Consider the following 16,989-nt stretch of genomic DNA (forward strand, 5'->3'; position numbering starts at 1 on the left):
TGTCCCAATTTAGATTTATTTTTGCCTGCAAGAACAATCCATTTACAGTAGCACATCCATTAATTTTTAGTGCCTTCAAGTTACGGAACCGCAACGATTTTCTCTAGAATCCATTTATTGCAAATCGGAGATCACATCCCATGCACAATCACGAATTCGAAGATTATTTGCGCTAACCTTGTGCTAAAACACGGAACCGAGTTTTTTATGCCAAACCCTGCAAGAGATGGCAATGCAGTGCTTCTCTACACCCGGCTTGTAATCCCATTGCCCCCGGATTTATTGCTATCTTAACTATGGTTTACTCAACCGCCGTTTCCTGAATTCATAAGACACTGAACCCTACTATTCATAAGCGAGCCTAAAAGGTGAGTGACGGCAAGTGACAATAGTTTGTGCTCCGCCACCTCCTCCAAGCGCAGTCCAAGCGGCTTAGGACTGACGCAAACGCCTCCCACTCCCCGCTCCCTTCTCGGCTTATGCGCTTCGTTCGAAACTGCCAAGAGGCGGCGGGAAGCGAAGCCACATGGTATTTGCTTACAATCATTTCCGGGATGTGGGCGCCGGCCTGGTCCCGACAGGCGGCAGAGCTTCAACATTGTGGTTCCGGGTTCCTGGAGATCACGGGGCCGCAGCGGCTGTTTTTCGTAAATCGCCGCCGCCTCCGCGTTCGCTTCCGCTGTCTGCCAGAAACCCCTCCTGAGAGCAGACGGAGGTGAAGTTGTAGGTGGGCTTCTCTGGATGGTTGGACCAAGTTCGTGCGACTCTAGGTGCTATTGCCTAGTTCTGAGGACGCGTAATGCATCATTCGCAATCCTAATCCTAAGTATTTACGAGCACCGTCTTCCTGATTGAAACGGCGACGGGAGTGCAAATAAACCCCAGAATCTCTGGTTGCGAGGGAAAAAAAAGGCTGGGTTGGGGTCTGGGGTGGGAAGAGGGAGATCGCACAAGCGTCTACTGTCATCCGGAGCCTTTAGAGACGCCCCGTGTGAAATGAATTCGCCGCGTTTGCCACGACCGCACTGATATTTGCCATGTAGCTTGTTATCGAAGAGAGAGATTACAGTCATAGTTTCTCCTTTTATAAATAAAGGATAGATATAATCGACTTTTCCATGGATTCCCTGCATTGGGGATAATTTTTTTTTCCTTTAAAAGAAAAGAAAGGAAAAACGGCGGAATTCATAATACCTAAAAGAGATTTATTACATTATAAACGGGTTGTCATTTGCTATTTAGAAAAATATTTGGTGCTTGCTTTGCTTGCATATATTGGGGTTTGCTGCATCATTTTGTGCCTTCACATGACACAGTGAAGCATAATGACATATACAGACTGGGTTTCTACACTGTTCAACTAAAATTGGTTAATTTATTGCTTAGTGAATTTTCTGATTTCAATCAGCAGTCTCCTGACAAAATTGTAATTTTTGTATAACATGTCTTTATCTTATTTAATGTTTAACTGAACATTTCTATAAGTGATTCTTCATAAAATGTAATACAAAATGTTCATAAAGTAGCATATGTATTGATTGATTGATTGATTGATTGATTGACAGATTAATGAATCTTAATTAATTTTAATTAATTAAATTAATTAATGAAATTAATGAATTAAGTTAACACTTAATTAATGTTGCATCTCTGGAGCCTTTATGTCTTAGCCCTTAAGGAATAGGCTTAGAGTTCTTGGTTTGCTATGATAGATTGATATGGCTATTGGAGGTACCTGGCATCAAAATAAGTTCCCAGAACTCAATTCATTAATGTGATTGATTAGTTTATGGTTTGATCTCATGTAATTTCAACCACTTTTGTTTTGTGAACTTAACAAATTACAGTAGTAACAAAACCATTGTGAGATAAAACATGTTAAGTATAGACAGCCAATGTACATCTGGTAAAAGTTGTAGAGTTAATCTATAAGTATTTGGTTTATGTGCAGTATAACTTCCAAAAATTGGGACTGAAGTGTATATTAAGGGCCATTTAATTTGTGCTACTGTGAATTTTTATAAATTCTGTATTAAAGATTCATGCCAAATTGCCTTATGCCGTATGCATATTGCCTTATGCAATACGAAGCCACTTTTCAGAAGCCTTCTCCTTAAATTGCGTATTTTATTATGATAGCAGATTTATCCTATAAAGAAGTCTATGAAGTTGATTATCACTTCGAAGAATTATATTACATGTGCATATGTGTAACTGGGTTACTGCATTAACCCAGTTTTTGAGTTCTCATGACACACTAAATTGTAAATTAATCAAATTGTGTATGTATAGCCTAAAATGTAATTGGTTAGCTTCTGAGTTACTGTACTATGAAAAGATAGTCATAAATTTAAAGCAGCGTGGAGTGAGGACCACAAGCAAGTGCATTGATGGTCTGTTAGAATGATTAGTGTGATTACATAAGAATTTGATGCTTCCTACAAGTGTTATGTTGAAACTGCCTTTTAAGGAAGCTCTGCAGATCATAATTCAGTAACAGAGTGTATTGGTATTAGAAATGGGCACTGGAAGTTAACAGGTCATTTTCATTTCTTTAGGAAAAATAATATTTGCAACTGTGTGATTATATGATTTATATAATGTCTCACAGATATGGATGACCACCATGAAACAAAAGATGAGATGCGGTGTGCAACATCACAAGACAAAACAAAAGTCAGAGGTAAGAATGATTGTTGTCCCTGTAACAGTACTGTCAATAAATATATTAGAATTTTAACAAGCTAAACACTTCAGATGGAACTTTTAGTATTATTATTTAAAAAAAAAAAAACCTGCCAAAGTTGATAATTTCCCATTTTCTATTTTCAAACCTCTGGCATTCAAACATAAGCTTAATTTATTTTAAATATAAAACTGATTGTAAAATGAAGTAATATTGATGTTTGCCAGACAATTATTGTCTGGAAGTACTTGTCTTGCTGAAGCTAACTTGGTCTGGTTCAGATAAGGTAGTAATATTGCTTTTACTATTGGCGTTACTGTTTTCCTTTTATTTGTTTTAATGTTTTTTAAAATTGATTTTTTATTTTTAAATATACATCAGTATCAATACATGAACAGTGGGGCCCCTGGGTATAATTCATTTTTATACAAACATCAAAAATGATAATTGTAATAATTTTCATATTAATCAAATTTATATAATCCCAGAATTGATATACATGATTTTTAAGGCAATTATTCAATTATTCAATATTCCATTTTAATGCCAATTGTGATATAAACGTACATGGTAATACCATCTTTCACCCACTAGTCTTTCCCATCAAATTGTTACTTAATTTCTCCCCCCTTCTTTTTATATAATAGAATATATTTGCTAATATTTCCCTTAAATCAGGTCACTATTACTAATCCTAATATATAAAGGTGTGTATTCTTTGTTTAATGTTTTAATTCACCATGTGTTGCCTATAATTAATGAGTGATTAAAGTGTAATAACACATTTTTTAAAAAATTAGGATCTAGATATATTGTATATCAATCACTATTCTTTGCTTGTATTCTAAATGAAAAAAGGCAGACTATACTAAATAGATCCATGTATTTATTTGCTTATTTTTTATTTAACTATTACTTAATATATGTTTCAGTCATTCAATACTAAAGATAGCTGTCAACCATTTAAAGGAGAATCTAACACTAATGCTACTCAATATGTAAAAAGGGAAACCCTACTCAGTCGTCCTGTTCTTTTTGTTTCCTTAGAGGAAAGTAAAAGGAAACGGAAGCGAAGCAGAAGCAGATCCTCCTCCATCTCTTCCTCTACATCTTCTAATTCTTCTACATCCTCATCTTCAAGGTCTTCTTCCAGATCTTCTGCCTCACAAAGCAGAAGCAGTTCAAATAGCAGAGGTAGGAATATTTTGCTACAGTTATGAAATTCATTTTGTAGATGCTGCCTTTAGATGTTATATAGCCAATAACAATTATTGACCTAGCAGGTGTAAATATAGGTGGTCCTCCATAAATGTCTATTCATTTAACCACTGATGGAAATTACGATGATACTGAAAACATGAATTTATGACTGTTCTTCAAAGTCCTGGCAGCGCCCCCCACGGCCATATTTGAGGCCCACTTGCATTTACGGTCACCCGTCTTGCTGTTGCCACACATACACACATCCCTAACTGACATCTTTGCTTGCCACTCCTCTACTGGGTTCACCACCTTGGCTACGCACAGAGTAGACACTGTGAAAATATCCTACAGAGTTGTAGCTGAGAGCTACACTCAGGCGGGTGTGCATCGTACACAACTAAGAGCTGGGATCTTCCTGCTAGTGCAAAAGAAGGCGAGCATGATAGAAAGTTCTGGCCAGCACACAAAGCCAGCAAAAGAAAAAAAGACTAGCAAACATGTGAAAGAAGGCAGCAGAAAAGAAGGCTCAGCTGGTAGTGCTACACAGTGTGGCAATCACAACAGCAGGCAAGACAGCAGCATGAAACCAGGCAGCCAAAAGGGAAGAGCTCAGGGGAAGATAGGTGGGTGAAGGGAGTTGCAGTAGTTCTTTACTTTCTTCCAAGAATGGCTTGGATCCAGGTGGGCCCTCGCCTAATGACCGTGTGGGATTCACTCAGTGACAGCAACTGGGATTGCCAGAATTGCTGTGCTTAGCCATGTAGTCGTGATATTTCACTTAATGACCATTCACTTAGTCTTGGAATTGCCTGTCCCAATTAAGATGGCTAAGTGAGGACTACCTGTAATGGGTTTTTCACAAATATATTCAGCAGTAGACATTAAAAATGAATTTGCCAATATATTGAAGTGTACTGGTAAGTACTGTACAGAAAATCAAGTAATGTGGTGAGTTTATGTAATTCATCAGGCATTGCTGCTAACAGTGACCATTTATTTCAAATGGACTTTAGGGGAAATATCACCTAACCCAGGGGTCCCCATCCTGTGATCCGCAGCCCACTACCAGGCTGTGGTCTAATCACCATGGGGCCGCATGAGGACATGGCACCACTGGCGTGAGCGTTGTAACAGACACTCATAACCCCTCGTGCAAGCCTCATCACAGGTGCTTGCCCCATTCACACGAGCATTGCCATGAACGTCATGGGCACTCATGCGTGCATGCACGTGTCCCTCCCACAAAATCATTCCCTCTTCCCCGTTCCCCTGCTCTGGGCCATCAACCCAGGAAGGTTGGGGAACTCTGACCTAACCCTCAGTGACATAAGCAGCATTTTCCAAGATTATACCCTTGGGCATCAATAATCCAATCCATTACTCTAAGATAGTAATTACTTTTAATTGGGTGAAACAGTTTCAACAAATCATTATGAGAGTGGATTTCATAATAATATCTTGTTCTTTAGCTAATTGGAATGACAGAGTTGGGGAATATCTGTATATGCAGCCCACTCCTTCACATATCACAGAATATACCAAAATTATTGTTGTTGTTGTTTTAATTTACATCATGTCTCCCCTTCAGGAGTTTGGGGCAATGTGCATAATACTTCCTTCAGTAATTCTTTACCATAAGAAGAAACCTATGAGGTAGGGTAAACTTAAAAATAATGGCTGGATAAATTTCAGCAATTAAGTTTCTATAGCTGAGTAAGGATTTGAATCTGGATCTCCCCACTCCTGGCCCAACGTACTAATCATTATGTTACTTTCATTTTCTTTCCTTATTTTCTGGAAAGGAAACATACACATAAACATACGGATGTAACAGACCTCAAGCAAAAAAATCGATATAAATAGAAGACCAAATTATGTTAATCACTGATCATACATTACCCAGATTTGTTCTAAACAAATCATCCTTTTGTAAATTATCCAAGATAATAAAAAGAAAATAAAAATTGTGTGGCAAGCACCTATGTATTAATATCCGAATAATAAATGCCTGAAAATTTTGCATCTCAATTTTAGTGACAAAAATCTATTTAATGTTGTTCAATCCTTAATATGCATTTGTTATATTTTTAATGCTTAGATTCTTCAAAAGTAAAAGTTAAGAAGAGGAAAAAGGAAAAACATAACAAAAAGGTAAAACTAAAATTCCTAAAAGTATTAAGTAAAAATACAGCAGTGAAATGAACAGTAATGTCATGTGCATATGATTCACATTATAAAGGAAAGGCTATTACGTCCCTATTAATTATATCAAAATTATTGTTTTTACTTTGCACTCAAGTATTAATCATGCTGCTTTGGAGCAACTCCCCCTTAACAGATATTGGCAACATGAATGGGGCAGGCTTATTTTTTTCTCTCTCTCAGTTTTCCTGAACAGCTGTGATCATCATTTTGAGCCCCGGTGGCACAGTAGTTAGAATCCATTATTGCAGGCTAACACTGTCCACTGCCAGGAGTTCAATCCTGACTGTTTCAAGATTGATTCAGCCTTCCATCCTTCCAAGGTCGGTAAAATGAGGACTCAGATTGTTGGGGGCAACCCGCTGTCTCTGTAAGCCACTTAGAGAGTACTGTAAAAGCACTATAAAGCAGTACATAAGTCTAAGTGCTATTGCTACTGCTATAGCTATTGGTCGTATAATGATTATTATAAGTGATGTACTTGCATAACCAAATTCATGGGAACAGAATCTCAGTATTCAGCCAGTATCCCAATTACGTTGACTGAAGGTATTCCCATATATGAGTTGCGTGCCTTTTGTAATAAGCATCTAGCATTGACCATGTACTTGACAATGCCTCTAGAAAAGAGTTTCTTGATACAATGTATCATGAGAGACAAAGGAAGTTCCATTTGTTATGAATATCATAAAAAGGTTACCTTTAATCCCTAGGTCACAGTTAAAAGAGTTTGTCTAGGAAGATGTTGAGCACCAAACTCTTCATATTATTATTTCTTATAGACTGAAAGATTTAAGAACTCCATTCCTCCAGTTAATTTTTTTTTGGGGGGGGGTGGGGTTAAATTTGTATTATTTTTGTTCAGAAGGTAAAGGTAACATGCCTATTGTTCTCTTCTTTTTTTTTTTTTCTTCCCATAACAACAATCCTGTGAAGGTTGGGCTGAGTGGTTCAAAGCACTTACCCTTTGTTCTTTCTCATTTTGGAACAAATCACAATGCCAGAAGGAGGGAACAGTATCAAGGGACTACAAGAAACTAGGCAGGAAAGCAAAACCATTTGGAGTAAAGATGATATTTCCAACAATAAATTCAACTAAAGGTTTTAGCCTAAAGAAAGAATGAAAGATTCTAGAGGTGAACTGCTAGCTTGAAGAACATTGTCATCATGAAAATGTGAACCATCTACAGGAAGGCCTGCACCTTGCAGAGAATGGGAAGAATGGAAGAGAGGTTTAATTAAAACTTGGAGGAGGGAGGTCTAAGGGAAGATATAATACTTGAAGACTGTCACAGGAAGGAGAATGTGAATTTAATCTTCTTAGTGCCCGAAGGTAGGTCAAGAATCAGTGAGTGGAAGTTTTACTGGTTTGGAATAAATATTTTGGATATTTTTGAAGATTCAAACTGGAAATAAGGAGGAATTTCCTGATCACCTGACTCCCAGAATCCAGGAGTGCTCTATCCCTCAAGGTTTTCAAAGAAAGGTTGGACAGCTATTTATCTGGAATAGTCTGAGGATTCCTAGCCTAGGCTATCGGTTGAACAAGAAGATTTCCAAGCAGTGGTGAAATGTAAAATTTGTTACTACCGGTTCTGTGGGCATGGCTTGGGGAGGTAATATGACTGAGTGGGCGTGGCCAACTTTTTTAAAAAAAACTTTTAAAACCATTTTTTCTACAACCTCTTCGACTGAAGAGGAAATGCTTTTAAAAGCCTCTGACGATCCCAGCTGACTTGCCTGATCGGCAGAGGCTTTTCTTTTTTTTTTTAAAGCCTCTGAGATCTCAGCTGAGTTGCCTGATCAGCAGAGGCTTTGTTTTTACTTTTAAAAGCATTTTTTCAGCCAAAGAGGTTGTAGAAAAAATGCTTTCAAAAATAAAATAAAAAGCCTCTGATGATTGCGCGGCTCAGCTGGGCATAGGGGTGGGGAGGGATTTTTGCTACCGGGTCTCCGAACCACCCTCCGCCATCGCCACCGGATCGGGCGATCCAGTCCGAACCGGGAGCATTTCACCACTGCTTCCAAGGTAACTGCCAAATATTTGATAAATCATCTAGTGTGCCCTTTGAGTATCAATTTGAATCACCCTGGGACCTGTCCTTCACCTTAACCACTATACCTACGCTCCCTTGATAGAATGAGAAAATTGATTTATTAATTCATATAATAACTCTAGAACCGTGATGGCGAACCTATGCCACGAGTGCTAGAAGTGGCACGCAGAGCCATATCTCCGGGCAAGCCAGCCGTCTCCCAGTGCTCAGCTGGTCTTCGTATGCATGGGAGTGCCAGAAACTGGAAGAGCAGCTCCCCTGCGCACATGCACGCACCAGCCAGCTGGTCTTTGCATGCGTGGGAGCTCCAGAAACCAGAAGAGCAGCTTTCGGTCGAGCATGCGCATGCCAGCCAGCTGATCTTCGCGCGGACATGTGCGTTGGAAATCGGAAGACCAGGTGGCCGATGTGATGAGCGCACCGGGGAGCTAAACTTCTGGTTTCCAGGGCTACCCCGCACGTGTGTTGGGAAGCTGCTCTTCCTGTTTTTGGCACTCCCATCCATGCACATCAGGGAGCTGCTCTTGTGGTTTCTAGCACACGCAAGTGTGCGCATGCACTCCCATTTTGGCACTCAGTACCAAAAACGTTCCCCGCCACTGCTCTAAAACTTATGTGAATATGTTTGAGTTTTCCATGGTCCCTTTCTAATATAAACTTTATATTAACAATATTATTCTCATAGTCAAGTTGCCCTTTTTTCTTTAATTGAGGAAAAGATCTAAATTGATGCAAGCTGGTGATAGGCACTTAGATTTTGGGCCAGGGTAATTGTCAGGTTCCTCCCCATCCAAGTCCTGATGTGCTGCTTCATCATGGCAGGATGTTCCTGAATGTTGAGCCACAAACATTGGGATCTACTGCAAGGAGTACAGTAGGGTCACTCAAGGCCTGAAAGGCTGCCCAGGTAAAGACGCAAACACCTATATTGAGGAGCAGCAATATAAAAAAAATGCTATGGGCAGATTATCACTTTCATGACAATGGTAAAGAAATCAATTCATACAGCATAGGAGAAGGCAGTGGAAAACCACTCCTGTATTTTTATCAAGAATACCAAACGGATAAGCAATGATATTCTCTATGGAAGTAAAAGTTGGACTTTGAAGAAGCAGAATTCAAAGAGTATTAGTGCCATTATTGCTTAACACATTGTAAGCCGCCCTGAGTCTCCGGAGAAGGGCGGCATATAAAAATAAATAAATAAATAAATAGTGTTTGAAAAGACTACTGAGAATATGGACAACCAAGAAAGCAAACAGATTATTGAAGAAATCAACTCAAGAGTTCCCACTCAAGGCAGAGATGAACAGGCTCAGATTATCCTGTGTCAGAGACAGTATGCAGAGACCCATTTCTCTGGAGAAGACTCTGATGCTGGGAAAAGTCGAAGGAAAGAGAAGAGTGCCACCAGCAGCAAGGTGGATGGACTCAATTGAGTGACAAGGGATGCCATGTTTGAAGAGCTGAAGGGCCAGGTTAGGGACAGATTGTCAAGGGAAAAAATCTATACTGTATGTGGTTGCAAAGAGTAAAAAAATGACACATAATCAAATTTTCAAGTATCTGGGTTTTTTTTTTTTATTAGAAAAGGAAAAAAGAGAAGATGAAAAGAAAGAAAGAAAAGAAGAGAAAGAAAGAGAAATCAAGTCCTGTACAGCTTTCTAAAGTAAGTGCAAAAACTGAATGCTAAGTCTGTGTTTTTCATCTTCTCAGAATTAGACAGTCTGTGAAAAGTGAATGGAATGACTTTGATTAACTCTTTTCTGTAATTTTCAGATTGTATTTTACTATTATGCTACTTCATGGTTATCTTTTCTTATTTTGTTTCCTTATATTTTCTTTTCTGGCATATTCCTCCAAGTAATCCAAGGATGGTATATTTGAATCTCCAACTCATCCTCTTTTAGCTTTCAAAACTAATTAGCAGTTTAGGAAGTTAGACTTAATCAGTAATGATTGACGCAAAGTCCTAAACATACCACCAGAGTGTCAGCAATAAACCAGATTAACACCAGGAAGTCAAGAGTATAATGTCACTTGATATTAGCTTTGAGCTAATGATTTTAATTTTTATTCCAGTTAAAGTTAAAGTAATAATTCTATCTAGTCTATGGAAATGATTTATGGATAATTAAATATATATACGATAAAAGTACTTCAGCACTTAGTATTTAGATGATGGGAGTAAAATTAACAAATTCGGGAGATACTAAGTTTCCTATCTCTATCCTGGACTACGCTAAGATCCCCTGTTTTTTCCTATCATTTGAACATGGTTTTGGAAAGTTCCAATTCTGTGATCACTGAGAGAGCTGGACCATCTATGTTATAGATCAAATTATCTCTTTTTGAGGAAGGAGAGAGATCTGCTTTTGGAGCGGGAGATCTGATGATAGAATAACCTTCTAAGATCCTATCGAAATCTGAAATATTTGCCTCTGAAACATTTGCCTCTGTTATAATGCCTCTGGAATGAGCTGCCCCCGGAGATTCGTAGGATTCCCGACCTGCGTACCTTTTGCTGTGCCCTAAAAATATTACTATTACAACAAGCAGGGCTGGCCTAAATAATAATAATATTTTTACTATTTTGTTGTTTTATTAGAATTTTCGGCCAATTGATTTAATTGTTTTAAATTGTTTTTAATTTTTATATTGTCATGGTTTTATTTCTCATAATTTCTGGCTGTACACCGCCCTGAGTCCTTGGGAGAAGGGCGGTATAGAAATTTAATAAAATAAAATAAAATAAAAATAAAATAAATAATGAAACTTGGGAAAGCAAAAAGTTGAAGAATGAAAAGGTTCAAGATTACCCTTGTCAACCGTTGTGTTTTGTCCAAAAGTGTGTGTGTGGGAAATTAAGACTACCAATGGAATATAAGTAGTTCTCTTTGCATCAAACAACCCTGAAAACTTCATAGGTATATCCAAGTGTTGTTGGTTTTTTTGGCAACAATATTGAAGTAATTTACCATTATTTTTTTTCGACTTATTTATTAATATCATAATTTTTGTACCACCGAATTTCATACATTTTGTCATACATACAAACATTTGTCCAGGCTTTAACCCTAGTGTTTCCTCATTTTACCCACCCAAGAACTAACCAGATGAGGCTTGGGGATTTACATCAACCAAAGTGAATAAGTTCAAGTTCTTCATTTTTTTTCCAGTGATGCAAAAAGAGAGAGAGAGAAAGAGTTAAAATGCTGCTCTTTCTCCTTTTTCTTTTTCCTGCTGTTGGGAGCCATCATTGCTTTGCCTAAGGCAGTTTTTCTATGTTCAGATAGAATTAGTCTACCAAACAACTTAATTTATTTGTGAGTAGAAGTCATTATTTTTATTGGATTAATTTACATGCCAGAAGGCTTTCTTAATGGTGGCAATATTTGCTAGCACTGTGTGTTTCAGTATATGGAGCTAATAGGACATCCATGTCAACATAGTGAACATGCAGGTTGGGACTCTGGCATTATCCAACCCAAAGAAAATAGAGGGGGGAAGCTAAAATATACTTTTTAGTAGATCATGGCTTTGTGTTACAGTTTCGTTCTTTCAAGAAAAGTCATGGTCCTATAAATACCATTACTTTGGCTAACTACGCCACAGATATATATATAGATAAATATAGAGATGATAGATTAGAGATAGATAGATAGATAGATAGATAGATAGATAGATAGATAGATAGATAGATAGATTGTTGGATGCTTATCCTACAGTTGGGTAGGTAATATATAGAAAACTATGTTCTGTAATTTTAACTGCTACAAGATGACTAATTGGCTGTGCTAAGCAGACATAAAAGAAGGCAGGAAGTTCAGACTGTTTATTTTTCTTTAAACGTTCAGATTCTGTGAGTATCTGTGTGTTTTGCTAAGCAACGTATCTATTCGCTGTCTGGTCCATTGCACCACTTTGCAGAGGGCAGTTTTACCATAGATAGATAGATAGATGATAGATAGATAGATAGATAGATAGATAGATAGATAGATGGATGGATGGATGGATGGATGGATGGATGGATGGATGGATAGATAGATAGATAGATAGATAGATAGATAGATAGATAGATAGATAGAGACAGACAGACAGACAGACAGACAGACAGACAGACAGACAGATATAGATAGATGAGAGAGAGAGAGAGAGAGAGAGAGAGAGAGAGAGAGAGAGAGAGAGAGAGAGAGAGAGAGAGAGAGACCATCCTTACTGCTTAATATGCTTTACTTTCCATTTCTCAAATTTATTTGAAATTTGCTTAAGGTCAAGCAACTAAACAACAAAAATAGCAGGCCGATCCTGTTCCTATGAGGAAAAAAAATTCTCTTTCCTCTTTTTTAAGTTGTTTCCTTGGGAACAGTATTCCTTCGTTTGGGGAACATAGGGTAGCTTTGGTTTCTTGTTCTTTTAATCAAGTTTTATTCAGCACAAATTCACACTTCCTTCTGATTGTTGTGATACTAAAATGGGAAATATAATTTATAAGTCCTTACTGATGTAATTTAAAATGTACATTTTATTTATAGACCACAATATTGTATTGTTTTAGTATCTCAAAGATAAAAAGAAGAATCATAACTACAGTATGATCACAGGAAAGAAAATTAAGATGAAAATAAAGAAGAGTAAAAAGGATAAAGAGGTATTTCTGAATATGAAAAACATATTTCACATCAATATGTTTAATGTTTAAAAAATTTAAACATGTAAAAATATTTAAAAATGGTGTTACCTGCATTTATAATATATTAGCATTTAGGGTGTTCAGTAATTCAGTAATTATCCTGAAATATAGATAATTTCTTATATGTATTTCTTATATGTTCCATCTAATATGTTCGAACTTCAACACGTTTAAATTTGGAAATTAATGACCTCTGAAAAATAAAGATGTAATAGGCTACTTCAAAAATAGGCTAGAATATATATGCTTATAAATTAAAACAACTATTTCTAACTTTCAGACACACACACACATTTACAAAATGTTGATGCTACTGAAATTTGAAGGGCAAATCAAAACATATCAGGAAAGGCAGCAACACAAGTCCATTACTTATTACTGAAATATTTAGTTACGAGCAGTGAGATACGAAATGCGATTTGTAAATCTCCTGTTGGAACAAAATAAAGGAACACAACTGAAATGAGAAAACTAGTCTTTTCAAGGTCATATCATGGAATTGGTCAACTTTAGCTACATTAATCTTATGTCCTTTCTTAATTGTTTGGCTTGTGACCCATCATACCTATTTTATTACCTTAGATTATTACAAATTGCAAGAAATATTTATTTAGAATATCTCTTACCCTCTTTAACTATGCAGTTCCCACAGTTGTTCCTCCCTCTCATATATAGCTATAAGTGCTGACTGCTGTCCTTGTGACCAGAAGAAAGCTAGAGGGGGCAAGGAATAGGGTACTTTAACTCTCTTGCTGCTGAAACTCCACATGAAAAGAACTGAACAGACCTACAGAAGTTCTGCCAGGATTGTCTGGAGAGCTCATTATATTGTGTCTATAGAAGCTTCCCCCAGAGGAACTCCCTGCCTTCCAGAGTAGCATTTCTTGTCATTATTCTGTGCAGAATGGAGGTGGTTTTTTTTTCAGAAGGTAGCGAATAGTCATTCTCCTTTCCTTCCCTTCCTAGGGGGAGGAGGAGGGGGAAAGGGGCAGGGAGGCCCTTGTTCAAGAGTCAAGGAGCGCCCTCTGTTGAAAATGCCGTATGGCCCACAGAAGTATGTGGAATAAGAGAAACTAGTCCTTGGCACAAGTTCAGTTTCCCTCTCCTTTGTTAGGAGATGAGATAAAATATACTAAATATCCCAGAGTTCATTTATTAAATATATGGTGCAAAGTTATAGTATCTATTAAAATTTCTTAACTTGATTTATTCCTTACATGCAGCAGTTAAAACTTAATTATGTACCTATGAATAACTGGGCAGCAGAATAATTGGAAAATAGTTAATGGGGGTACAATTTATTGGGAATAGTCTTTGAAAATGATCTGCAAAATGTATTTTTGATCACTTAAAATTAGGTTTTTAATGACTGCTTTTTTTTTCCAGCGAGATCGGAACCGAGCAGAACTTCTTGATTTCTTGAACTCTACTTTTTAGTGAAAAAGCTGTTAAATGAGGACCAATAAGTCTGTCAGCTTATTCAGTCATCTTGCTCCTTAAAGCACCAAATACAAGCTCAGGGTGAAGCATGAAAGAACATCTTGATGCATGAGGAGTTGAAATTGTCCCACTATGAAGATAATTGACAACTCCTTTAAAAAGGGCAAAATAATTGGTGACATTTTATCAACAAAGAGCCATATTGAAGTTGAAAAGAACCTAGCCAAACTTGGACAAAGGCATAATCATTCATTAAAGTGAAAGAATGTGTTGGAATTTCGGCCTACTGTGAATATCCAAATTGCATGCAGAATGCAACTTTACCATCTGTTGTCCTTGGTCATTTTTCTGATTAAAGCCAAATAATAGCAGAGAAGTTCTTAAAGAAGAATCAGACCCATGTATATAGATATTTTTAGTATTGAGAATATTTGCAAACAGCAAAATACCTCTTTCTGAGTAGTGTACATTCTCTAAAGCATTGAGTAGATTTTTAAAAATCATTTTCTTTTGTAAATTGTTTTCCTTTTAAAGTTAGTAAAAAAAACACTATAATTTCAGTTTATTTAATGAGGTGCTAGGCATTTCATTTAAAAACTCTGGCGTGGTACAACAATTAAATGAACATTATGAAATTAGCTTACTGCCCACTGCTGCTTGATTTTGTTCTTATTTTGGGTATGATGATCATTGATCAGTATTGTGCCCTTCAGAGAGGCATGTATCGAAGTCCACATTATGAAAATCTCAGTGGGCTACCAATTTCAGTAATGGTATGGCTAACAAAGTGCTCAAAAGACTGGTTGTGGTATATAACCTCACAGTGTGTGAAGTTTCATTTTGTGAGAAAAATCCAATAAAACGTACTGCTTCTGATATAAATTGTTTTAGTGAAATATTAACAAGTGTGAAGAAAGCATAGGGTTAGAATGATGCTGTTGAGAACTATACCTACCACATAAGTTTTTCTTTCCCCAAAACCCTTAATAAGAAAATAGTCTAATGACTTAACATTTTGTCTTCATTTTTGCATTTTTTTAATATTACACCCTTAGGTGACTTGTTTACCACAAAAACATATAAAACAGTAAATACCTTTACAATTTAAAACAATACTTTATTGAAATAATTTTAAATAAGTATTGTTTAATTTATCAATAATTAAAACATATTACTATTCACTCTCCAAATGGTCATTGAAAGAACTTTGTGAGGTTTTTAAATATAATCAAGGTTGGGGACATCTGGAGCTCAGGGTGGGGGAAGAGATAAAAACACAGATGGAATAGTTACCATGAATGTCTGCTTCCAAGTTCCTATCCCCTAACTTTTTAAAGAGGGGACTCAGCATTTTTCTTTGATTGCTTGGATAGCAGAAGCAGATTCTATTTGGAGAGATAGTTCATTACACAACCTAAACCCAAGCCATATATTGCTTTTTATATCATTATCAACCTCTTTGATTTGAATCAGGAACAGTGCTTGTAATATTGGTAAGTGTTTGGATAGTGTTCAAAGTCATGACTAAGAAGATTGTAGAAATGCAGTCATAAAGAGGGTGAGTGATTGGGTAAAGATATATCTTTTATATCTGTGTCACCCCAAATTAATGGATGATCCCCCCCCCATGGTTTAATAGAGATACTAAATAAGATGGGAAAAGGGGAGAGCAGAACTCTGAGCCGCCCCATAAATCAGTGGCCAAGAGCTAAATCGCTTTCAATTTCTATTGCAAAAAGGGGCTTCCAACTCTTCACCCTCACATGTATTCCAGCCTGACCTCTTGATTGCTGGTATCAGATGTTGCTGAGGGATATAATAGAACCAGAAGATAACACTCACCATGTCCTGATAGAGGTCATTGAGAAACCAATATAGTTTCTTTCCCATAACTGGGTCTGAACTCTGATTGCAAACAATCAAGAGAATGTAACTTCCCAGGGCCCGTTGGAACTGCAGCAACCCCATCTTCTCTTAGCACCTCTAAAGTTGAAGGAGGGTGTTGATTGCTTCAAGTCCTGGCATTTACTCATTTGTCTGCCCTAAGGAGCCAATGAAGGGCATAGGTCAAGCCCAGATGTAGAGAGCATATGCTGTTAATCACGCCACTTTCTTAACACTCCACAAGATCAGAATTCCACATAGGCTTTCGGGAAGTTGTCCATTTGATTCTTCTAAGCTGGGGATAAGATCTGAGCAAATACGAATTAATATATCTGTGAAATGTTTTGCAAACCTAACACAGCAATATATACATTGGGAAACAGTCTTGCCCCAGTCTGTGCAGATTGCATTGAAGAGTACTGCTAGATGTCAGTTTACTGATGCAATGACGTTCCAGTGATGGTTGCCATGTGGGAGGGAAAATGGAATATAATTATTTGTGATTGCAATGTTTATAGACCCCTACTTGTGCATGATTCTGGGCACCCAGTAAAAGTGGTGTAACGAGGAATAAAACAGCCATCCAGGGGAAAAAAATTATTCAAATTAATAGAACTCATTCTCAGTGGTAGTGTGCATAGTGTCCTAGGGCAGTACTCATGGAAAGAACCAAGTTTTCAAAGCAGGGTCAGAGCTCTGTGGATTTCTTAGGCCTGTGATGGCGAACCTATGGCATGCGTGCCACAGGTAGCACGCAGCGCCCTCTCTGTGGGCACACGAGCCATCGCCCCAGTTTAGCTCCACACGTGCGCTTCCCGGCGGCC

The 16,989-nt window shown here is 37.4% G+C and overlaps 1 protein-coding gene across 5 annotated transcripts; it reads left to right on the forward strand.

Annotated features, from left to right (window-relative positions):
- Positions 1–587: 587 nt before the first annotated feature.
- LOC139308664 (uncharacterized protein DDB_G0280579-like) lies at positions 588–15,157 on the forward strand. 5 transcript variants are annotated; one of them, XM_070932376.1, is made up of 7 exons: positions 589–826; positions 2,612–2,683; positions 3,734–3,880; positions 5,988–6,040; positions 9,737–9,817; positions 12,707–12,799; positions 14,228–15,157. In XM_070932376.1, exons 1-7 carry the CDS (start codon positions 742–744, stop codon positions 14,276–14,278), a joined length of 582 nt encoding a protein of 193 aa, XP_070788477.1. In that variant the 5' UTR covers positions 589–741; the 3' UTR covers positions 14,279–15,157. The 5 variants fall into 5 exon arrangements, with proteins under 5 accessions (XP_070788478.1, XP_070788477.1, XP_070788480.1 ...); XM_070932379.1 differs by having other exon boundaries at positions 590–770; XM_070932378.1 differs by having other exon boundaries at positions 590–727.
- Positions 15,158–16,989: the final 1,832 nt, after the last annotated feature.

Source organism: Pituophis catenifer, unplaced genomic scaffold, assembly GCF_029215685.1.
Source record: "Pituophis catenifer annectens isolate HBS135680 unplaced genomic scaffold, rPitCat1.0.hap2 SCAF_1, whole genome shotgun sequence".
Classification (NCBI taxonomy): Eukaryota; Metazoa; Chordata; class Lepidosauria; order Squamata; family Colubridae; genus Pituophis; species Pituophis catenifer.

Excerpts from the sequence above, each read along its gene's own strand:
- LOC139308664 (XM_070932376.1), top strand. The coding sequence starts at position 742 with ATGGTTGGACCAAGTTCGTGCGACTCTAGGTGCTATTGCCTAGTTCTG. Across the intron at positions 3,881-5,987 it reads AAGCAGTTCAAATAGCAGAG|ATTCTTCAAAAGTAAAAGTT; the intron begins GTAGGAATATTT and ends TTTAATGCTTAG. Across the intron at positions 9,818-12,706 it reads GTCCTGTACAGCTTTCTAAA|TATCTCAAAGATAAAAAGAA; the intron begins GTAAGTGCAAAA and ends GTATTGTTTTAG.